This window comes from Conger conger, chromosome 9 (assembly GCF_963514075.1).
Source record: "Conger conger chromosome 9, fConCon1.1, whole genome shotgun sequence".
NCBI classification, from domain to species: domain Eukaryota; kingdom Metazoa; phylum Chordata; class Actinopteri; order Anguilliformes; family Congridae; genus Conger; species Conger conger.
The window spans coordinates 44,793,941-44,817,788 of NC_083768.1; the positions used below are offsets into that span (position 1 = coordinate 44,793,941).

At 43.3% G+C, this 23,848-nt stretch overlaps 3 protein-coding genes across 4 annotated transcripts; 2 read left to right on the forward strand and 1 right to left on the reverse strand.

The window, feature by feature from the left end:
- Positions 1–3,419: 3,419 nt before the first annotated feature.
- On the forward strand, positions 3,420–10,774 carry oscp1a (organic solute carrier partner 1a). The gene is made up of 10 exons (XM_061255540.1): positions 3,420–3,611; positions 5,047–5,201; positions 5,534–5,701; positions 6,284–6,364; positions 6,473–6,576; positions 7,609–7,737; positions 8,081–8,150; positions 8,578–8,717; positions 8,986–9,049; positions 9,283–10,774. The coding sequence occupies exons 1-10, from the start codon at positions 3,500–3,502 to the stop codon at positions 9,400–9,402; spliced, it is 1,143 nt and encodes a 380-aa protein (XP_061111524.1). The 5' UTR covers positions 3,420–3,499; the 3' UTR covers positions 9,403–10,774.
- A 151-nt stretch (positions 10,775–10,925) lies between these two features.
- lsm10 (LSM10, U7 small nuclear RNA associated) lies at positions 10,926–12,759 on the forward strand. The gene has a single exon (XM_061254851.1). It carries the CDS (start codon positions 11,321–11,323, stop codon positions 11,690–11,692), a length of 372 nt encoding a protein of 123 aa, XP_061110835.1. The 5' UTR covers positions 10,926–11,320; the 3' UTR covers positions 11,693–12,759.
- On the reverse strand, positions 12,406–23,599 carry LOC133136952 (thyroid hormone receptor-associated protein 3-like). Of its 2 annotated transcripts, none has more exons than XM_061254850.1 (11): positions 23,287–23,599; positions 19,434–19,581; positions 18,517–19,269; positions 17,316–17,768; positions 17,053–17,225; positions 16,448–16,556; positions 16,269–16,353; positions 15,142–15,323; positions 14,586–14,760; positions 13,991–14,134; positions 12,406–13,790 (listed from the first exon to the last, which is right to left on the reverse strand). In XM_061254850.1, exons 2-11 carry the CDS (start codon positions 19,553–19,555, stop codon positions 13,578–13,580), a joined length of 2,409 nt encoding a protein of 802 aa, XP_061110834.1. In that variant the 5' UTR covers positions 19,556–19,581; positions 23,287–23,599; the 3' UTR covers positions 12,406–13,577. The 2 variants fall into 2 exon arrangements, with proteins under 2 accessions (XP_061110834.1, XP_061110833.1); XM_061254849.1 differs by having other exon boundaries at positions 17,316–17,771.
- Between the last annotated feature and the right edge of the window lie 249 nt (positions 23,600–23,848).

Here is a 23,848-nt window from a genome sequence, read left to right on the forward strand (position 1 = left end):
TGAATATAAAAGTTATTCAATCTACATCCTCAGCACTACAATGATTTGTATGGACAGCCTGCTAGTTTTCACAAAGCGTTCCTTTTCCAATCAAGTTTTTGTTTCTTTGCTTTGATTTATGTAGCTGCAAAGCACTAAAAATAGTGTATCTGTATATCTTGTGTATATTGGGTTTCTGAATGTGATGTCACTTCGCAATACATAAATTAGAAGTCTGTTTTTATGTTGCATGATTGTATTCTTAAGCGTTTGTTATGATGGCTATAGTTGGACACTGGGAAAAAAAATGTTTTGTTTATCTGATGCCAACTGTAACTGTATTGCTACAACTGCAACTGCAAGATTTGATGTCTTTTCATAGATGGTTTCACACAAAGGAAGCCCAAATGTTTCTTTGTACTGTTTTTACCTTTCTTCCAGCACCTGTCCCCAATGGTACAAATGTACATAGTACTTGAGTCACATTGTTCTTAAACTACAACTTAAAGCTACAGTCCAAACAATTTCCATTTGTGAAATGCTGTATAAGGTTTGTAAATGGCACAGTATAAAGGATTATTCATTTTAGAACATGCAGAGTTGCTGTTCGGAAAGTTACTCATCTTTTTTTCTTCACTGTAGTTGAGTGAACTCTGAGATGTTGAATTAAAGTTGGAGTGAAGTGGCCTGCTCATAGCCCTCTGAATGTTTTACTTACCTGGTCCTTAGGTTATCTGAACAATTAAGTGACCTCACAGAAGTTTTCACAAAGTGGTCTTCTTTCCATGAGTGGAAACTGGAGTATTTCCCATGCTGTATCTTGTATGTCTCTTTGTGTGGTCTTCTGTGCTGGGAATTTTTACATTTTCAGTGATGGTTTTGTGAGCTACTTACTCAGGTTGCAGACTTGCAGAGCTCTGTTTGAGATGCACGTATCCAGCTCAGAATTTACATTACTTATCTCTTGTGGAGTCAACGAATTGACTTCAACTGTGAATATATGCAGCCTTTTTTCTATATACTATGTTCAAACATATGGGGAAACTATATATGTTTACTTCAATAGATTTCCTCTCATGTTTCAACTTTGTTATGAAGTAATAAAATAAAAAATAAAAATAAATAAAAATAAATATATATATATACCAACCCCTCACTATTACTGTAAATAAAATCAAACAAAGTTAGATTGGTAATAAATATTTTCTTGATTTAGTTAATCAAAAGGAACTATATTGTGTCATTCCATCATATCCTGGATCCCTTTGTCATCCAACAGCTTGGGAAAAGCCAAAGAACTGTCAATTCATAAAAGACAGATGGTAATTGACCATCACAAGTCTAGTAATGGGTAGAGAAATGGTTAACCATACAACTTAGCACTGTAAAAGCAATAATATAATTTTTTTTTTTTACATATGGAATGGTTGCAAACATGCCAGGAAGAGGCCAAAATACACATTGTCCCCACAGATGATGAGGCCATAAATAACCCAAGGATCACAGTTTAAGAGATTATTGCAGACATTGATTGCATCCTGGGGTCAGACAGTCTCAAGATAACCATAAAATATCTACTCCATAACAACAAACTCTTTGGAAGGAAAGCAATAAACAAAACCAAGCATCTGTAGTTTGTAGTGTAGTGAAAATAACATCCATGTGCGGCAATGGCAATTTCAGTCTCCAGACTTAAATCCAATCTAAAACCTGTGGTCTGAACTAAAGAGGGGGTCTATAAACACAAACCCAAGGATATCAATTATTCTGAAATGTTCGGCATGGAGGAATGGGCAAAAATCCCTCCAAATGGCTAATTGTAGGAAAAGGCTCTTGAATGTCATCTTTGCCAGGGGTGTTTGCAGAAAGACCAGGGGTATCAATAATTGCAAAAACAGTTATTTGGGGGAAAATATATTTTGTATTTGAAAAATGTAAGACTTGGTTTATTACTATTATAATTTATAAAGCACGCTAATTTACACATTTTGGAAAATAAAGTTGATCTCAATAACGGTCCTACTTTTTAGTGTACAGTATTTTTGTGCATATTTATCAAGAGTGCCAACATATAATATAAACATATATAGTATGTGTGTGTGTGTGTGTGTGTGTGTGTGTGCGTGTGTGTGTGCGTGTGTGCATGTGTGTGAGTGTGTGTGCTCATTCCTCTCCAAACAAGTAACTTGGAAAAGGAAACTAAGTGAGAAGAGTCCAGTTAAATTCAAATTTTTTATCGTATGCTTATAGTTTTTATCCATTGTACCAAAAGAGAGAGAGAGAGAGAGAGAGAGAGAGAGAGAGAGAGATCACATCCCATGACCAAAGAGCTTTATTTTTGGATTATAGTAAGCCATTGTAAATAAATAAACAAAAAATGGTTCCTCTGTCTTAGCCATAACAAACCATGGTAACATTATCATTGATAAGAGTACAATAAGCATAGTTACCATAAAATGCCATATATAAACCATGGTAGTACCATGGTTAGGAGCATAGTAAAACCGTAGTAAACCATAGTGTGTTTTTTGTAAGGGCATGCTAAAATAACAACAAAAAATGCGTTTATAATATTTTGCTGATGAAATGGGAAAAATGGGTTTTGAAAAATTCTCCCATTGCTGTTGAGCCTTTTTCATATCTTTAGTGGGTCTTGTTCTTTGTTAATCCTCTTATTTTTATGGTTATGGAAATTGTGACAGTTATAACCAGATAAAGGCCATCATTCAGGGGAGATTTGGTTGAACATAGATAATGCCACCACAATGAGATACAACGGCACTGCAACTATGAATTGTTTAATTCACAGAGCACGTGGTGGATATTGAGAACTCATCTGTTTTCTACAATTAGAGCATATCAATTGGCACACCCCCTACTTTTTCTACAGTCCAACAATATCAAACGGGAAATGTAGAGTTGTCCTTTTTAGGAAATTGAACCAAGTTATCACACTGACTTATGGGACTGAAAAACTGTAGCGTGCTTTATAAATTATAACTGTTTTCTTCTTCTTGCTTTTTGTTCCCAAAATGACTGCATTATTGTATGTCAGTTCAACCCATGGTACCTATTTGTTTATGTAGTTGCAGCAGTTAACCGCAGCTCTGCGAAAGTGTAGCATCTTGCAACCAGCGTCTGTGCTCTATAACGTTTCATTTTTAATAATGAGAATGATACTGTGCTTCAATGGCAATATTTTCAGAGAGGAGGGTCTGTGAGAGGCGCCATGATTCGCTTTTATATGTGCATAGTATATAGCATTATGATTGGTTGGTTTTATGGTCTAGTAACCATCCGTTTTATGATTGGTTGTTGTTGTGACCTAGTAACGAGACGCTTTCAGGCAATACAAACGCTCTGAACGTCAACTATAATTTAACCATCTATCTGGCTAGCTAGCTACCTAACTCGGTAGTTGTTAGTAGCCACTTTCAAAAATAAAAAAGGAGACTTAGTCCAACAATCCGTTAATTTCCATAACTGCATAATAGTTAAGTTGCAAACATAGACCGTGAAGATGTCGTTGAGGACGCTACCACTGCTTTTTATTAATCTCGGCGGAGAAATGCTCTATATCCTGGATCAACGCCTTCAAGCCCAGAATATACCAATCGATAAAGCCAAAAAAGGTAGCTACGATAGCTAGCTAACTATTACCAGTTTGCTAATGTGACGTCATTACCATATTTGTACCTAGATTAGCTAACTGTTACGTAGCTGCACCACTGCTAAACTTGCCAACGTGTGGTGGTGATGAAACAGGTTTACCACCCTCCCCCTTATATTCATGTGTCGGACGGAGAATTAAGCCAAGATACCCAAATTAACTAGCTAGTTACAATATGAAATAAACTTCAGCAAGCTGCAGCTACTTTGCTGGCAATGTAATCTCTAACGTAATTGAGCTGGTCAGCTGGTCATAAACTGGGCTAGCTGGGTAGGAGCTAGTCAACCAGCATGGCCAAGCTGGTAATAAAGTGTGTCTAGCTGTGTATGAGCTGGTCAACCTAGTCCTGGAGCTTGTCTGTCAGTTTCAAAACATAGTTTGAGCTATTTTTTCAGCAGGGATGAGAATGCAACGAATGAGTTATTAACGTTTATCGTTACATTTCAGTTGCTCCATAAATATGCAAGCTATTTGTATTTGTATTGGCAATTCAAGTTATTGGAACATTGTTGATATTGATTGACATGCCCACTTCGTGTTTTTATAATAAAGGTTTCAGTGAAGATTTGCTAATACATTTTACCAAGTGCGCCTTGTAAACCGTGAAATTATTGTGGATTATCTAGGTGCATTAGTCAGCAAATTATTCTTTCATCAAAAGTTATTTCTCCTGCTGTAAAATATACCATTGAGCTGGTCTCGCTGGATATCAGCTGGTCAACCAGCTAACAGCTGTTTCAAAACCTAGCTTGAGCTGGCTTTTTTGTTGTTGTTGCATTATTCTGTTTTTCGACAGCTAACTAACGTGTTGAGACCTGTCTTCATTGTAGAATATTTTTAGGAGTATAATTACTGTTATCAATCGGTTTTTGTACTGTCTTTTATGAATGGATTGTTTTTGCAAATGCATCATTGTAGCTGATTGGACTCAGGAGGACAGGAAAAGAGGTATTGTAATTGATTAATGTTGTAATGTAGGCGAATGTAGTGATGTAGTGTATCCCCACCGCTTTTGCTCTTACAATTTGACATTAGACAACCGTAGAGCAAAACGAAACTCACCCTATTCTATTCTATGCTGATGTAACAATCATGACTGGAAATTTTAAGCAATGGAGTTCTAGAACACTGACTTTCTAGAATTTTGAAGAAACATTCTGAACCAATTTTTCAAAGGAGTAAGCCACTTTTTTCAGGCAGAAGGCTTTGTGTTCATAGCCTGTGTGCATGGGGGAAGATGCTCTGGGTAGCCAATGGAGCAAATTAATAGCTTTCTTTCCCTTTTTTCATATTACTGTACTTCTGTATTGCTGGAAACATTATCATTCCTCTGTGTTCTCCCACTGTGTCATGCCCTCACGCCTTCTCGACTCCTTTCCACTCCCTCTCTCCCATAGTCATGAATGACATTATCACCACCATGTTCAACAAGACGTTTATGGAGGAGCTGCTGAAGCCCCAGAAGGTGTACTCAAACAAGGCCCTGAGGACAGTGTTTGAGCGCCTGGCCCACTCCTCCATCATGAGGCTGAATCATGCCAGCATGGACAAGGTAGGGGCAGCCTGTAGCCTTGTGGCTATGGTGCATGACTGGGACCCGGAAGGCTGGTGGTTCAAGCCCCAGTGTAGCCAAGCTAGGATCTGCACAGCTGTTGAGCAAGGCCTTAACCCTGTATTGCTACAGGGGGGGTTTGCTTAGCCTGCTTAGTCTAATCAACTGTAAGTCACTTTGGATAAAAGTGTCAGCTAAATAATAAATTATTATTATGTGGAGTCACAGGAGTGTAGAACATGTAGAACGCAGGAGAGGACGGCGGCCATCTTGGCTCTCTATGTTTCATTGCACGGCCTCACTGGGCTTTTTTTTTTTTTTTAACCTTGTAGCTCTACGATCTGATGATCATGGCATGCAAATACCAAGTCCTACTCTGCCCACGGCCTAGAGACCTGCTGCTGGTGTCCTTCAACCATCTGGACGCGGTGAAGAATTTTGTGAAAGATGTCCCCGGCATCTTCAACCAGGTGGAGGAGACTCAGCGGCTGCTGATTGAGGTGGGGCTCACGGCTTGGAACAGAGAGATCCTGTGTGCGGTGTGTTATGAGTTCCTGCCAAGCGGCCTAGTTGGTCTTGTTGAGGGACACTGCTCACTAGCGCCACTCAGTTTGGCTCGAGTATAGGTGTTCCAGCCTCCCTTTCAGTGTTAGGTCAATGGTAACAATAGGGTAAAAATACGAAGTCAATCATTTTTGCTCTGTCAGCAGCAAAAATTTCAAATAAACTATTCAGGAATTAGCCAGCAACATGTTCATGGGAACCACAGGTGTGTGCAAAGTTCAAACCTATAATCCAAAGTCTGGTCTTGTGCTTGGCTATCAAACACAGCCTGTGCATTTAGTTCATTCTGGAAGATAGAGGGCAATGTGAGCGTCTTTGCAGAGCTGCAGGAGACAAGGAGGTGTTCTGGGGGTGTTTTCTATATTAGACCGAACCCTCACAAATATGTGATTAGAACATTCATAACTGAACATTCTAATGCTGATGGAGCAATCACAGTGGAGTTCTAGAACACTGACTTGCCATTTTTAAAAACATGAAAAGGGTTAAATTCATTCATCTTTGTGCTTCATCCACAGATGTACGTGCCGCTGTCGGCAGGAGACTTTCAGCTGATCAGACAAACGCTGCTCCTCTTCTTTCAGGACCTGCACATCAGGGTGGGTGTGCACTTTAGAGCATTGGCTCAAGAAAAAGTGCCATCAGAATTTCCGCTTAACACGGTAACTGAAAATGAAGGTATTTTACTTCAAATTGTTCTTTCACAGGTGTCCCTTTTTCTCAAGGACAAAGTTCAGAACTCCAATGGTCGCTTCGCCTTGCCAATTACAGGGCCGGTTCCCTTTGGGACAGAGGTTCCAGGGTTAATCAGGTACTCTCGGTCACCATGGTAACAAGATGAATGGTAAATCCATCCAAAGCACTGTACAATTGATGCTTCTCATTCACCCATTCGTACACACACTCACACACCGATGGCGATTGGCTGCCATACAAGGCGCCGACCAGCTCGTCAGGAGCATTTGGGGGTTAGGTGTCTTGCTCAGGAACACTTTGACACAGCCCGGTGGGGGGGGGGTCGAACCGGCAACCCTCCCAACTGCCAGACGACTGCTCTTACTGCCTGAGCCGTGTCGCTCCTATCCATGAATGGAGAGGAGTATCCAGCCCTATGCTTTTCATGAGTGCTATAATAAAAATAACTGTAAAATAATCTTTCTAAAATAGCAGAATCCCTCTTCCTCCTGCTCCATAAAAATAAGATATTTTCAGTTACTCCGCATAGAAGGTTGTTCATATTATAAATGGAAAACTGAACCATATGGTGATTATGCAGAGTGTGATAAACAGAGATTTGAACAGTTTTACACTATTCATGGTTTATAGATGGTTATTATGGTTTAAAACATTCCTGTGTCCCAGATCTGTCAGAGCAGACTTGATTGTGGTAGGGCTGATGGCATGGTTTTATTTGGCCAGTGTCAACATTTAGTAGCATCTACCTTACCTTTTTCATAGAGAGTAGCCATTTTGAACATTTTTCCAACTTTGCTATTACATTACATTAATGGCATTTGGCAGACACTCTTATCCAGAGCAACGGACAACAAAGTGCAAAGTGCATACCCATGACCAGGGATAGGTCCGCTGAAAGACCCTAGAGGGAAGTATAGTACAACAAAGATAAGGACTAGGGCCTATTTGATCAATCTAACAACCAACAGTAGGGTTCATTCATGACTTTTTTGACAGTTAATGTGCTGTACGGGTGTGAAAACATTTCTGAGGTCTCGTTCCATTTTCCATCCATTACCATTATGGTCCTTTGGGAAAATCTCATGTCAGCATTGTCTTAGCATAAAGGCCCCATTTTTCCCTCTCTGACCACTGACCCGTGTCTCAGGATATTTGGCCCAAAGGGGAAGGAGGTGAAGCGGATTCAGTTTCCGGCCGTTGGAAGCTACTCCAGTGCTGTACGCGAGGGCTCCTTTGACGTTTTTGGAGACAGAGTGACGGTGCTGGGCACAAACATGTACGTGCAGCGTCCCCTGATTGGTCACTGCTTAAAGGACAGTTCATCCAAAAATTAAAGTATGTTTTCACTTACCTAGAGTACTATTTAACCATCTAGTTTTGCTGAGATGTGAATCGTTTTGAGATTTGACAATATTTTGGATACAGTTCGCCAGTTTCCGCCGAAGCACACCAGTGTTCTGTGGCGAAGTGCTTGGGCAAAGCGTCGCATTGTTTTGACCAGTAACTTGCCAAACTGTGCATTTTCGGTGGAACCTTGCGTGTGCTGGCCCTTTAAGGTTTACCCAAGGATCCATCCTAAATCTGTTAATCCATGGCACCATTCATCACGTCACACACAGGTACAGCGTGAGCCGCCCAATTGAGACGCACCTCTCTGCAAAGTCCAAAGGCTCTGCCAAGCATGCCAAGGTAGGACAGGGGGTTTGTAGGTCTCTGAGGTATTGCTTATAATATGTGAGTATGTTCTTTCATGCGTGAACACACATTTTGTTATGAATAGTTGATTTCCAAACTAGGATGGTGTTGTCAAATCTAGTGCCATCAATAGAACTGAACCTACTGTCCAGACAGCTTGTCTGAAATTATTGTGAGGAGCACAGGTAGTATTGGGTTCAAGTAGTATTTGGTTTGGATTCAAATACTTTTCTGTATTTTACTTGCCTGGTGTATTGGGACAAATTAAATTATCCCAAAAGTGTAAACCCCTTGCTCCTCTTTGGAGGTTGCACCAGGCAAGATCAATAGAGCGCAGTATGTGAATCCAAAACGAAATACTATTTGAACCCAGGTCTGGTGAGGAGCGGGTGTGATGGTCTTGGTGTCTGTCCCTCCCCAGAAGAACGCAGCACCCAACCCCCTCGCCAAGGAGGAGCTGAACCTGCTGTCCAGGCTGATGGGCCAACTGGACGTTCAGAGCCCTGCCGACCCCGGATTCAGGTTCCGGGTCAACCTCTTCACCACAGACGAGGAAGAGGAGTGAGTCCTTCCTCAGCCTGCAGCTCCAGCTGCTGTGTTTTTGCCAACCTTTGAGGAGTTTGGTTCTGGATGTATGAGATGCATTCACTGTGGGACATACACTACTCTCACTTCACAATGGAGGGTTTGCTTCAGATTCAGATTGCCAGGCTGAAGAAATGTGCTTTGGCTTTAGTTGGTTTAGTAGTGTAGTTACTTTAGTTGCTTTAGTAGTAAAGACAGCACTTTACTATAGCTGCATAACTGATTAACTAATTTTTCTCCACAGGGAGGCCTTCTTGTCTAGACCTGAGAACCTATCATATGAAGTTATAAATATCTGCGCAATACAGGTAGGATGGATGAGATTTTCTCCACGGCATTGCTTTTTTTCGTAAAATGTTCATTCACCTGTGAAGGTGCCACTTAGTGGAACGACAGGAAATGAGACGACAGTGGACATGCCTTGATGCATCTCGCATCCATTGGCCAAGTAGCAATATGAGGCAAATGAAGCCTCGCGCAGTCTGGAGATAACATGGGTGGATCTTCCAATTCCATTGCTCATTTGGGTTTGAATTTTCAGGACCAGCAGGCCAATAACGAGCTGACTCGGATCATGGGGGAGTTCCAAGCAGAGGCGGAGCCATCGCGGACCCCCAGCAGTAAGGGGGAGGAGCTTCTAGCCATGATGGACGGGCTGTGAGGCCTATGGCACACAGCTTCACAAGTCTCTCGTCTCCATGCAACATACCTGATCACAGTATGCTATGCTGTACTTTGTGCTGCAGCCTCATACTTATAGATAAATGTATATGTTATTCAATACGATATAGTATGAGTATGTATGCATGTATGTGAATATATACAGTGTCGTGAAAAAGTATTTGCCCCCTCCCGGTTTATATATATATATTATCATTGTATATTTGTCACACTGAATGGTTTAGGAATTATAGGAAGGGTTTGGTTGCACTTATTGCAGCAAAAGGTGGTGCAACCAGTGATTAAGTTTACTTTTTCCACTGGGCATTTTTTTAATGTTTTTTGTTTCCTCAGGCTCCCTTTTGCTAATATTCAATTATGTCTAAAGATCTGCAGCCATTCAGTGTGACAAATATGCAATAAGAGGAAATCAAGAAGGCGGCAAATACTTTTTCACAGTAATGTATATAGACATGCCCTTCTGTCTACTATATTTCAGATGCTACACTGTTATATCAGTAAGTTATTTATTTATTTGCTTATTTTTGACAAAAACCTCATTTATGACTTTAAAAATTACAGGGATTTTGTGAGTTATAGTAACTAATACTGTGTGATTGATTAAGAGGACACTCTGCCTAAATGCTTTACCGTGGTTGAAGTCACCCCCATTTACTCAGGTTTTCCCATTTTCAGTCTTTTATCAACTTTGTAAGATAGTTTTGGAAATGAGTGTGTGTGTGTATTAACTGTACTGAATGAACTTTATACTTTTATGATATGAATGTGTGTATGAATGCATGTATACACTGCATATATTTGGGGAATGTATGTGTATATAAGGTTGACAGGCACAGCATCTAAAGTTAGGGGTGTGTGTGTTCGTGTGTTTTATCTTTCAGAACTCTTTTTATCTTTCAGAACTAATTTGAAAGATAAAAGAAAGTTCCTTTCTGCAGGTTATAAGTGCCCTTGTCACTTCAGTTTAGCAGCCATCAGCTGAGATGGTTTATAGAAGCAATATAGCCTACATTAATCTTCATGTTTTCATATTGTTCAAATAACATACAGTAAGGAAATGATCAGCTATGTCTTTTCAATCATGCACACCTCCATTAAGTTTATTTCTGAGTGCATTTCTGTGCAAAACATTTTTGGTTTACTGCAGCATGCTTAGCTTGAGATTAAACCTCAGGTTTCAACCTCTGGACCACAGAACTGCATTACAAGTGAAACAGCTTTCTAAATCTGTGAAACAAAGACTAGCAGTTCCTGTTGTAATGCAGTTTTGTATGATGTAGGGATTTACCTAAGATTTAAACGCAAGCCAAGCACACTGTGATTAACTCAGTGTGGTGTCCGTTTCACAATGTTTTCACTCATATATTATTATTTTTACTTTGATTATGCAGAAATAAAACACGAAACGAACAAAATAATTGTCTTGTGAATTGACCGATTTCTTCTGAAGCGACGATAAAGACGTATAATAGAAGAGACGCTACGTCATCATTCGGTGACATCTCTAGCAGCCTATATATGTGGATGCTAGCAGACCCACACTCCTGCAGCAGCAAGCAAAATTGATCTAATTGGCTAGCTGTTGTCCCACTGGAGTGAGACAAACTATCGAAGACATCAGGAAATTAGTAAACTCATGTGTTCGGATGAGGATTGAAAGACTTACTTCGTCTAAAAACTATTGTTGTTCCTGAACTGTCAGCTGAAAGCGAATCTTAAAGCAGACCATCTCATATTAGATGCAATGGTTTCCGTTTTACATAGAGATTAAGCAAGCGTTACATTGTGAAACTTATTTCCTTCATAACGTAGTTTGCTAGTCTAGAGGCAGACCAATTGCACACAAACGCTTGATCATTTGAAGCCTGCTTTACACCAAGCCAATTCCCCGTAGAACTATGGAGGTGACACACTCGATCCGCGAGCGCACGATTGCCGAGAACAGCCTGGTCATCCTTCTGCAGGGTCTCCGTGGGCAGGTGACCACCGTGGACCTACGCGACGAGAGCACCGCTCGGGGACGTGTGTTGAACGTCGATGCCTTTATGAACATCCGTCTGGAGGAGGTTGTGTACAGGGACCGGCGAGGGCAGATCAGCAAGCTGGCCGACCTCTTTATCACCGGCCGGAACGTCAGATACGTCCACATTCCGGACAGCGTGAACATCATGGACACTATACAAGAGCAGCTGAGGGTGATTAGCCGCGTGCGGAATTTCGGCGGGGAGAGGAAGGGTGGCAGGGCGGAGTTTGCCAAAAAGAAAAAGTGATCTCCACTGTACTGAGAGAAAACGGCAGAGTATATTTTTGTATCTTTTTCTGAATGGATGGATTGAACAAATATTTCCGTGCATATGCACACCTACTTTTCTGTATGTGCAAGAGTTTAAAGTTTAGAGTTTTTGTTTAAAGGTTTTTATTGCATTGAGAGCAATTGTAAATATTGTATTGCATTTATAGCTTTAATCTCATGGAGGCTTTCAACAGTAAGAATCTTAGTTTTAACATCAGGAGCACTGTTGCCTACAGTATTTGTTCTCATAGTGGTCAAGATGAATAAAAGTAACAGGTTCTATGCCTAGCACTACGTTTCCAAACATGGTAGTGTTTTAATCTTATAATGAAAAAGTGTCAACATTATAATGCAAAAGTGTCTTAAGTGCAAGGTGCATAAAATTGTCTGCAAACATTTTGGTCAAAAGGCCCGCATTAGCACTGACAACCAGATAAGACTAGGTCTATGGTTTGACAGAATATTTTGCATTTGAACCCGAGGCACTTCCGTAACACTCCCTGGGAAACATAACACTCTCCCTGTTCAAACTAATCACCAGATCTGTACGTGCACAGCAATTCAGTGGTATTGAAGAAGCCGTCAGCTGTTGAGCCTCCAGAAAGATTGCACTTGATCCACCTCATTTGAGCATTTTCATAAATCATAGTAATGCTAGAATAGTCCTTTTAAGAACAAACAATACAACAGTTTTGGTTGAAAAGTTTAATGTGGGGGAAGGATCTACAACTGCAACACTGCCTTATCATACAGGATATCCCACGCGCTACGAGTGCTCGACGGAACACATCAGCAGAAAGCCCAACCTGCAGTTTCATCGCCTACTCCAGGGATACTCAATCTCACCCAGAAAGGGACAACAAGCAGTTACACACCGGATTCTACTAACCAAGGTCCTTTCGCAAAGACTCTAATGGTTGGTTAGTAGAACTGAATGTGTTACTGCTTGGTTGGAATAAAAGCCTGCACCTACACCGGCCCTTCTGGGTAAGCTTGAATATCCCTGTCCTCCTCCTCTGCGGTTCAGAAGAACACACCTTTGCCAATCCTTTCAGGGTCTGCCAACACAAATTTGAGAACTCGAGCTCAAACAGAAAAGCTCAAATTGACGGGAAAAACACAAATCAACTTACCCAAGAACAGATTTTTTTTTTTTTTTTTTACTTTTTTTTTTTTTTTTACAGGCTTCAATTGTATTTACCATTAATTTCAATGTTGAGTGAATTCTCATAAAAAGAACAGGCACAACCGTCACATTATACAAAATGCATCAAAACCTCTTGCATTCTTTTGATTCGCATTAAAAATTTTCCTTTCATTTTAAAAAATACAAAACAAAAAAATCCAGTCTATGAATCTGCAAAACCTCCTCCATAAAATCCAGTCTGCGAAAACTGCCACACAGATGTGGAGACTGCACTTATGATGATGAGGTCTGATACAGAAAGCTGAATTTCAGTAAACTGAAGAGGAACATCCTCTCAACAGCTTGGCCACAGGATTATTCCAAAAAAAAAAAAAAATTAAACATGGTATTATTTCGATAGACCGTCAATGCAAATGCATATAGCCCCATCTAAAAGGTTGAAATCCATTTTCACAGGCACAAGTGCATTTTTCAGGTGCGAAGGGACTCAGGACAGGGTCGTGACAGTCAATGTAAAGTATAGAAAACAAAAAAGATTGGCCCTCAATTTCAGACCAGTGATTTCAATCCCTTTTGAGTCTAAAAGTGGCGGTAGAGAACAGCACAGGCTGAGCAGACAGGAAGAGAAGTTCGCAGAGACGAGTGGGGAACACAGGCTGCATTTTCACACTAGAAAATAAGAGTAAAATAAAAATAAAAAGGGGGGGGGGGGCTACTACTTGGAGGACGGGCCCCCCTTCCTGTCTCCCTCGTCAGGGTCCTGCTCGCTCTCCAGCAGCTCCCCCTCCTCTCGGTTCTGGAACTTGTCGTGGACCCATTTGGGGCTGCCGCTGCGGGGTACGAATCGGCCCCTGCCACTCAGAGTAGGGCCCCTCCCTCGGCCACGCCCGCGGCTGTCCAGCCACTTCTCTCCCTCTCTGACATCATGCTGCAGGGGCGGACAGACAGGCCTCAATCTCACCGTCTGGTGCTTTTACATTTTAGGACATCAAATATAGTAAAGATTGCTATATTTCAAAAATGACACTTGGTTGACTTGAGTGTCAGTTCAGATCTTCATTTCAGTACCGTTTCCATACTCTAACCAACAACCACATCAAAACCAAAGTGGCATTAGGCCTCACCCACCAGGAAGTACTTGTTGCTTTTGGGCGTGTACTCTGGGTCCCACTCTTCCTCTGGAGGACGCTGTGGCGCACCTGCAGGGGCCATTGCACCACCGCTGTATCCCGGGTAACTGATCTTGTTCCACCCCCTGCCTGCAATTCTCGGCTGAAATCAGAACAAAAACATGAACGGTCGACCAATCCTTTCCATCTAGGTCACAGGCCTGCAGCACTGCCACTGCAGAGCCATGGGTTCTGCAGTTCTCTTCACCTAAATATCGGCAACAAATTCAGACCCAAGGAACCGTGTGAGGCGAGACCACTGTAATTAGCCACTTAAATTTTAGCAGAGCCTGTTGCTTTCCAGGACCCATGTTACAGGCCTTTAGTCTAGCCATTGAAAAAGTTATTTTAAAGTTCATTGGCCATAATTATCAGTTCAAGATGAATGGGAGCACAGCTTGAGAAAAGGCCTCGAAATGTCCTTTCATATTTCTGGACTGAAGGACAATGACAATGAAAAAAGTGTATGAAATTAAATGGACGACGCCTCTGCCAGACAGGCTGGTAAAACAGGAGATGGAACAGAACGGATAATGTCTACCGAGCGAACTTACAAAGCCACCTCGAGATCCCCCTCTCTCCATGGGGCCTCCATGATCCCGGTGCCGCAGAGGGGCCTTGTTGAAGCCCTCCTCCAGGGGCTCCTCGATGGGATAATCTCCCGCTCTGTTGGAGCGTGGGGATGCCACAGAGGATGACCGTGAGCGTTCACGCTTCTTCTTGCTTTTCCTAAACATTGAAAGGGAAGAGGAGAATGACCCGGTTTCCCTGTCAGACAATCAGCACTTTCCCTTAGATGGGTGACTTGGATAAGAATAAAGTAGAGGTCCTAATATGGAGCCTTGGAGCACACCAATTGCTATGCAAAAGAATATGCTGTCTGTATATGCAGTGTAAATCTACTCCATTGACAGAATAACACATAAAAGCTATGCATATTTTAAGGCATTTACTTTATATACACAGGTACATTCCATCCCAGTCATTCCTTGTTATATAAATAACGTGGAAATAGGTTTGGCCCGCATGAAGTGTTTTATGACGGGCAAAAAAAAGGTGAAAGTATCCGGCTGTGCGGGAACACAGGCCTAATGAAAGTCAGGCACGTACTTAGACTTCTTGTGACGTTTGGAGGATTTCTCAGCGGATCTCTCTCGGCTGGATCCCCGGGAGTCTCCAGACTCTCGTCCTACAGCCCATTTGTGATCGCGCTCCTTGCTGGAGCGTTTTTTCCGCGGCTTGTGCTCAAGCTGCAGATCCACTAGGTCATCTTTTGTTTTCCTAAGTGGATCCTGAGTGGAAAGGATCGGGATATTAGTCGGGGCTGGATATTAGGTCCGTTCGGATTCAATTAATCATCAGAAATATTATCTTTTAGAAAGTATGGCATGACATTATAGGTGTAGGTACTCGTTTGCTCCGACACCAAGGAGAGAATGTTTAGTTTCGAACACATTTACACAGTTGAGACAATTGCTGGGGAAGTGAGTTTTAGGTAGTCATGAACAGTTCAATATAGCTTCAAGCTTCTCATCTATAAAAACAAGCTTGCATTCCTGCTGGTGGAGAAATCTAAATCTACTCCTCAATTTATTTCTTTTTTTACACAAACATCCTCTCCTATGGGATGTTGTAGACTTTACATCCATTAGTGAAAATGCTGACTGCATAAGGTGAGAAATTGATCTACTGAATGTTGAATGAGTTTACATTTACAAGAGGAGCACAAAATAAGTGTATGAAAAGCAAAAACATAGACACCGCTACACCACAGCTCCAGTGTGGAGTTTGCAGACAATACTTAAACATAAAAAAGCTGCAACTAAAAGGTAGGCCAAACCCCGGCACAAAAACAGGAAACGCATGCTCTAATCTTTCTTTCCACCAAGTTGTTAGTACTACTGCGTGTGTTTTAGTTTAGTTCTGCCGACTTGTATTTATGGGAAGGAAATACTTACGATGACAATGCTTAGGTTCCTTTCATAGGCTTTGTCACAGGGTCAAAGGTCATTTCCATGTCTGACCTCCCCCTCAAGTTTTGTTTTTGGGGTTTGATGATCAGCACCCACATAAAATCATACCCGACACGTGGAGGGCACAGTAAGAGCGATCGGACAGACGGTAGCTTTTCTGTCTCGGGTTTAAACACCTTCAAAAAGAGAGAGACGCAAAGACGGAAGCCTAACAGGGCGGCTCTCGGCTCGTTTTTCCAAAACATTTCAAAAGCATTCGGTCACCTTGTAGCCGCTTTCTCTGCAGTTATCCAACTCCTCAAACAGGTAAGAGTGCTTCTTAAAAGCACTGGGAGAAATATCGATTCGCCTGGAAGACAAAAGAGAGAGAACAGACCAAGGTGGGAATGGGTGAAGCTCGAGGATTTAGCGCTTATTCTTTAAGTGTCGGACCTGCAGGTCACCTGTGAATCTCGGGGCTTTTCTTTGACTTCACGTCCTCTTCCACAGCTCTGCGCTGGTACATAGCGAAACGTTCGTTTAATGTTAGCCCTGAGCACTGGAAGTGTTGTGCTGTAGGGGGGAGAGAGTAAACTGTCATACATAAACAGTCATACATAAACACATACGACTATAATGCTGAAATATAATGCTGGATAATGTGCAAATGCTTGTGATGTGGAATAATGGAGTTGTCCACACAGAAGGAAATAGGATTCCCTTCTTTATAATCCATTTTCAATGTTGATAAAAATGTAAATGCATGTTTAAAGGGGTCCATAAAAGCAAACTTCGTAAAATCTCAGTCATTTGGAAAAGATCCACGAAAAAACCTCACAAATATTCTTAAAAGAGAACATTAGATGCCGTTTGTACATACAAAATAACTATCTTTCGTTCTTATTGCCGCAATAAACCGATATTGACTTTTCACGGCACTAAATCACTTTCACTGCCGCCACAATGTTCTGGAGAGGAGGAGGGGAGGTAAGACGTATGGGCCCGAGGTATTGGAAATCTGCCTGTTGCCATGGAAACCCCAGGGTACGCATGCGCACGGGAGGCCTGCCTTTGATCTGGTGCACGATGCTGACGATGTGCTGGGCGAACAGCTCCGAAGGGCTGCGGCACAGCTGGGCGCTCTGGACGTGCTGGAAGATGGAGCGGAACTCCTCGTCCCTCCTGCCGGGATCGGCCCGCTCGCGGGAGGTCCGCCGCTCCCTCGCCCCGAGCCCTGCGGAACTGCCGGGGAGGAGGAGAGAAGAGTCCGGAACAATTCCACACACCGGGGGAGAAAGGCAGCGTCGTTTACAAATAAAATTACAGCGTTACCTTCCTGGGTTCACGCTGAAATCAAAGTCCTCCGCCCTCTTCCCGGAACTCTTGACAGGGGGCGAGACCTCTTTTCTGCCCCTGTCCCTGTCCCTGTCCCTGGCCAATGAGGGCGTAGGACGGCCCAGACCCTCATCCAAGTCTTCCTCGCTGTCCGCGCCTCTGTGGCCCCGCCCCTCGGCCGGGGACTGGGACCCTGGCTCCTCCCACTGGCCGTAGAGGTCACGGGCGGAGAGGGAGGCTTTGCTCTTGCGTTTGGCCCCATGGGGCTTGGCGCCGGGCCCCTGCTCATTCTCCTCATTGACCGCGAACGGGAGCCCCTTCTGGAAGGAAGGGCCCTTGATGGGGAAGAGGCTCTTGGTCGTGCTGTTCCCCCCTCTCTCCTCTCCCGAGACTTTCAGCTCCTGCTCCAGCTGAGATGCCTGTTGTTTCTCCTTTTGCTCGACCAGGAACCTGCTCCAACGCGAGGGCAAAACGAACTCATCAAATACACTCTCAAGGGAAAATTCACTCCAAAGCACACTCCTCTAACGTTGTGCCTCTTAGAGAAAACGGCACTGTCAGGAGAAATCAAACATGGTTGTCTTTTGAAGAACTGTTCCACATGCTCAGCTCTTTTTTTTTCCCCCCGACAGCTCAGTAACCCATGAGTCTAGGGAGTTAATTATCCCCACGGCAGCATCTCCCAATTGAATCAATGAGCTTGCCCTGCTGTCTGAAAACAACTGCAACTCCCAAGAGTCCTTCCTGTCACATCACTGACGTGATCCCGCCCCAACATTCAGGGGTTTTCAGAATGTGGAGGCATGTCATAATTGGTTCAAAGGAAGTTATTAAGAAAACTACATACAGTAGATACAAATATAAGTGTCTTTTAGGCAACAGATATGACAGACCATAATTCAAATAAAACAGGCATACTTACTTTTTCTTTCACTCTGACATCTCCTAAATAATTATGGTAGCAAACAACGTCCTTTAATTCACAGCAGAGACACAAAGAGCCCGCTTTGGCATTTGTTAATTAAGAGGGATATGGTTCCCCCTTGGAAATATTATTCTTCCAAGGACCTTTGAAGCTGTGCACAGACTAAACAAATTGAAAGAAATAATTATAACCAAATATTATAAATAATTTTCAAAAAAAGACGAGAATTTTTTTTAGCTAAATTCTAGTTTTAAAAAAAGAAATCCAACATACTTCTGAAATGCTGAAGACAAGGCGCTCCGGTCTCCTGCTTTGACGCCCTCCTTTGAAAAGAATCCGAACCCGGAGGGGGCGGAGCCCGATGGGGGGGAGGGGTTGCTGCCGGAGGCGGCAGCGCTGGTGCTCTTCCAGGGGGCCTCGGTGAGGCCAGAGGCCGGGCTGGGGTTTTTGGCTTTGGTGGCGGTGTAGGGGGCAGCGGGCGTGGCCTGACCGACGATGACGGCCGAGCGCACCTGGGGACTGGTCTGCTTGGGGCTGGTGCTGTAGTCGGTCAGGCCCTGCCAGCTCCCGGAGAGCTTATCCGAGTCCCCCCCGTCCTTCGGCCCGCCCCTGGGCGCCTCCTTCGCCTCCTTCGCCTCCTTGCCGGCGTGCTTTCCCGAGCCGGAGCGCCGGGGCGGCGAGGGCGAGCGGGAGGAGGAGGAGTAGGAGCGGCGGGACCGGGCCGAGGACGAGCCTCGGGACCGGCTCCTGGAGCGGGAGCGGGAGCGGGATCGGGCCCTCCTGGGGCTGTACTGGTGGTGCTCGTACTGGTCGTCCTGCCCGCGGTGCCAGTAGTTGGGCCTGTAGCCGCCGTAGCCGCCCCCTCGCTGGTACCGGCCGCGCGGGTAAAAGCCGCGGTTTCGCCCGCGGTAGTAGTACGGCCGTCGGAATCCTCGGTTGTAGCCGCGGAAACCGCGGTTGTTTTGGTACTCTCTTGGGTAACCCCTGTCCCTGTCCCGACTGTGGGACCTGGAGCGAGACCTGGAGCTGAGAAAGAGCAACGGGGGAAATGACCATCAACAGAGACTTGGTTATAGAAGTTAACATTGACAGAAAGTCAACACTACTGGGAAAATGCGGTCCTTCAATGCAAGCCACAGATACAGAACAAGAGATGTCTAGAGAGAGAGAGAGAGAAGCTGTGGCAGTACCTGTAACGGCGTTTTCTGGAGCGTGATCTCGAGCGGCTTTGCGATCGCGATCGAGAGTGGGACCGGGATCTGGAAGCCGATCTGGACCGTGAGCGGGACGGAGATTTTGGGGCCTTGGACATCTCTGCGGTGAGAGGCGACTTAAGACCTGCCCGTCGAAAAAACACACAGAGGAGCACCGTCAATATGTAAACACCCCCAGCAGGAATAACACCCCAAACCCTTGTGGCACAGCTCTCCTGCTTGGCAGCCTCGATGTGGAGTGCACCTCCCTCGTATGCTCTCTCGGGTACGGCTGACCGTCGTGCGTGTGGGAACCGTTGCGGCTCGCCGACTGTTGAAGCCACAGCAGCGCTCAGAACAGAACGGCCATCACTGCCACTCCCCCCCCCCCCCCCACTTTAGTGATGAATTATGCAGTGAGACTTCAGCTTTCTAAAGTGAAGTAAACCCAAAGCTCATTTGCACTTTAATTATTAAATAGTGCAATACATTGCAGAGAGTGGCACAACAAAAACTATGTTGAAAAAAAACATTGAACTGGGCTAATCAACAGCGAACCGCTTCGACTCAGTCACACAGTTTAGAGCAGTGGGCCTCACTCCTGGTGCCGGAGCGCTGCAGAGTGCGGGTTTTGTTTTCACTTTCATATCAGCAACCAATTCAGACCCAAGAAACCAGGTTAGGTGTGTTAACTCTAACTGCTTGAATTGATTGATTAAGTGCTGAATAACAGCAAAAGCCAGCACACCCTGCAGCTCTCCAGGACCAGGAGTGAGGACCACTGGTTTACAGGAACTGACTTTGACCGATCGGGCATTCCTCAGGTAGTGCTGAGCCGCTAACCAAGAACAGATGCACAGGCCTGTGGCTAGAAATGAACGGACATTGACTGGACCAGTCTGCAGGGTGCGAGTAACTTCAGAACAGGAATTGAAAGGCCAATGTCAGCAGAGTTTTCAAGGTAGAAGGATGCTTAACAGGATGTGGTTAGCAGAGACGTGACCCAGAAACAACAGAAATGTCAGGCGTCCTGGTTAACCCTATGTTTCACCCAGTAAGTCTTCCTGGCATGATCATAGCAGTGGGGTCTTCTCAGTAGCCATGTTTAATTCTCACATCAGGCAACATTCATCACAGACCTTCATACCACGTGGATCAGCTGATATAGACGGTACTGCTGAATGTAGAGATACAGGAAGTTACAAAAAACTGATTGATGTATGTTTTTGGATAATTATGGATGAAGTTGCTAAATGTTAACACAGAGAGCTGACCATTGGGCTCTGGGGTGCTCTGGGGGCAGGGTTAGGAACTTACATCCACTGCTCTTTGCAAATGTTTTGCGGGCATTTTAGACACTAAAACCAGGAAAAGAAAGCCGATGCAAGTTCATCCTGGCGCATAGTAACATTCACATGGGCAGGATGATGGATCAATAGATAAAGTTTTGTTATTTCAACTAAGTGATGTATCCTTGCGCATGATCACATGGGTACATGCATTAAAATGATCAAGCTACAGCTTACTATATTTCTATGGTCTCGGTTTCAAACATTCTCATATTGATCTGTAGGGAACAATAGAGGAACGGTTCTTAGTTTGGCTACGGAATTGAAATATAGCAAGCTGTAGCTTGATAATTTTAATGCATGTGCCCATGTGATCATGCGCAAGGATACATTCCACTTAGTGGAAATAACAAAACTTTCCAAATCATTGTATTGTATCGATCCATCATCCTCCGTAGTTGTTTATGGTTTAAAACAATACATTCCGTGAGGTCTCGACAACCAGGACGAACAGCAATGACACCAACAGTCAAGCAGAGACAGGGGATTTATGACTTGCAAGCATTCAGGCTATGCAAATACAACGGGATCGGCTCCACAAAATGACTTGTTACACTAACGTGAAATATCTCTAATTGTTTTGTATCCTGAAACCAACAGTGGCTTATCTCAAGCAAACAATGTGATTTTGGAAGACTGCAAGAGTACTGTGATTGAACTTTGCCCTGTACCACTCAACTATGCAATGAATAACGTTTGTGTCCATGTTTACGGAGGTCGGGGGGGAGAACCACACCCCACAGCCTTGGGGATCAGCAAGTATTTGCCAGGGAAAAACATAGCCACCTATTTGTCACCAACCCGTCCATACATGGTCATTGAGCACAACCAGGACACACACAATTAGATTATTAAACTGCCTGGCTATTGCGGCCTGATTATAAAACTTCTGCAAGTTGTCACGATCAAGGATTGTGGATCAAACATAATGGCTACATTTATGCCACAGCATAAAATTATTATTTTTTGCTTCAGTTTGTTTTTGAGTTTCTATTTTTGTTGAGATTCTACACGACCATTTTACAAAAAATGCTACTTGCTGGCTTTGTAAGTTGCTGATTTTTTTATAGGCTAGAGACAGTCCCCCACAGCTCTTGAAACCAAATACTGAAGAATTCAGTGACCATGTGAGAAATATACTTAGAGCTCACAGGTGCTCACAAAACTAGATTATGGCTGACTGCAATGAGTGTCAACAGCAGGGAGGTCCCAAGTCCAATTCGCTCATTTCAATTTGAAATATCAACAGACAGATTATAATTTACAAAACTCCAGTATCTGATTAATCCTGAGCAAGTGGTATACAAATAAAGATAAATAAATCTCATGTAGTAAACCTGGTAATCTAAATCTTGATTTTGGAGATGCCATTTTCTTCTCCTTTCCCTTTAACGGATTAAAGACCCATAATTATTTGCATTTAAGGCAGAGTAAGCATTCGCAACTAACTGAAGAAAACTACAAACAATTGTGGATACTTCATTGTATAAATGTTATCAGTGGTTGGATAAGCGGTCATGTTTTATTACCACTGCAATACATAAAATGCACTTTGTGTCCCGCAACCATTGATGTTTTGAGTATGATGATCTGAACTGAAATTACGTACCTTACTGAATCACCAGCACACCGCAAACAAAAAACATGGGTCAACGGAATCCATTGTCGGTCAGCCATAAAACCCTGTCCCTCTATGTGAACCGGGTGGAAGCTAAACATAGTTGAGTTCGGTTTGTACTTGAACAGGAGTACAAATACAGGAGGGAAAATAAACTGCTGCTGGAAGGATTGGTGGACCTGGTGCCTTGACAATGCATGAAAAGGTCCTTCTACTTCTTAACATATTATCTACTGGCCGACATATCACGAGCATGTCCTGCTGACCAACGTTAATATGCAAATAGAACACACTTGCGTGTTCTCTAGCCTTCCAACGCACATTGCAAAATAGTTTCGACAAGTTGGCGCGTAACATGTTTGCAGATAGAAACCTGGCTACCAGATAAGGGGACGCTTTTAACATAAATCCTAGCCTCGCCATGCCACTTAAGAAGTCTAAGTGTCGTAACGTAACGCTAGTTTTCTAGGCCGCCTTAACCACAGTTGACCTTTCTGAAAACAACGCACGAGATATTGCAAGCCAAGCTAACGTAAATCTAGGTTTTAATATTACTTAGATACATTTAAAAAAATTATAAATAAACAAAACCGAGCATATCCAAACCTTTCCCCACTGGCCTTAGTCATTTAACGTTAGTTACTAGCTATACGGTATAAATACGGCTTGTTAACACGACTAACATTAGCGTCTCCAATTAAATGAGCATTACTAGCCATGTAGCTAGTTAGCTAAACATTCAGATTAGCATTCAAACGATTAGCTATATTTATGCTAGTCAAATTATTTTAGCAAAGGCAGATTAGCACATATGGTGGACAAGAACAATTAACTAGCATTGTGATTAATAAATGCAAATAGCAGGCAAGGAGCTAATACGTACCTGTTTGGCGAAGGCAGTGCTATTCCACGCACGCTTCCGCTTGTTTCAAGTGATTGATCTTGCAAGATATCTAGCTGAATCTTAAGGATAGCTGCCGAATGAAACTATTTTTTCATAGTCTGGAAGCGTGTAAATACCATCGGTTTATATGTAGCTAACGTGTACGAGCGCGTACAATCCGTTAAATATTTCCGAAGACCAAAAATTACAAAACGTGTGAGGGAGACGCTACCTTACTAGCTAGCAAGCTATTCTTGTCGCTGCGTTAACCAAACAGTAACCCGACACCAACATGCTAAGAGCTATCTGATAAACTCAAAGAGGGCTGCTGGAATGTCACGTCAGTAGCAAACCATTTTTTCCGGGTTCTTGTTACCGCCTCCTTTGCCTTAAAGGGGAAATGAATCAATTTTGTCCAAGGACTGGACCTGAGTAGAACTGTATCATATTTGTCCCCCACCACATGTAATTGTACTTTGGACCCGTTTGTTCGTTGGTCACAATGTAGTATTGCGTGTGCCATTATAACTTTTCTCAGTCTCAGTCTGCTCTAACTCTAGCA

Coding starts and splice junctions, on each gene's coding strand:
- LOC133136952 (XM_061254849.1), bottom strand. CDS start 19,555: ATGTCCAAGGCCCCAAAATCTCCGTCCCGCTCACGGTCCAGATCGGCT. Junction 15,324..16,268: donor GCAGAGAAAGCGGCTACAAG/GTGACCGAATGC, acceptor CTTTCCACTCAG/GATCCACTTAGGAAAACAAA. Junction 13,791..13,990: donor AAAGCAACAAGTACTTCCTG/GTGGGTGAGGCC, acceptor CCGCCCCTGCAG/CATGATGTCAGAGAGGGAGA.
- oscp1a (XM_061255540.1), top strand. CDS start 3,500: ATGTCGTTGAGGACGCTACCACTGCTTTTTATTAATCTCGGCGGAGAA. Junction 5,202..5,533: donor ATCATGCCAGCATGGACAAG/GTAGGGGCAGCC, acceptor TTAACCTTGTAG/CTCTACGATCTGATGATCAT. Junction 6,365..6,472: donor TTCAGGACCTGCACATCAGG/GTGGGTGTGCAC, acceptor GTTCTTTCACAG/GTGTCCCTTTTTCTCAAGGA.
- lsm10 (XM_061254851.1), top strand. CDS start 11,321: ATGGAGGTGACACACTCGATCCGCGAGCGCACGATTGCCGAGAACAGC.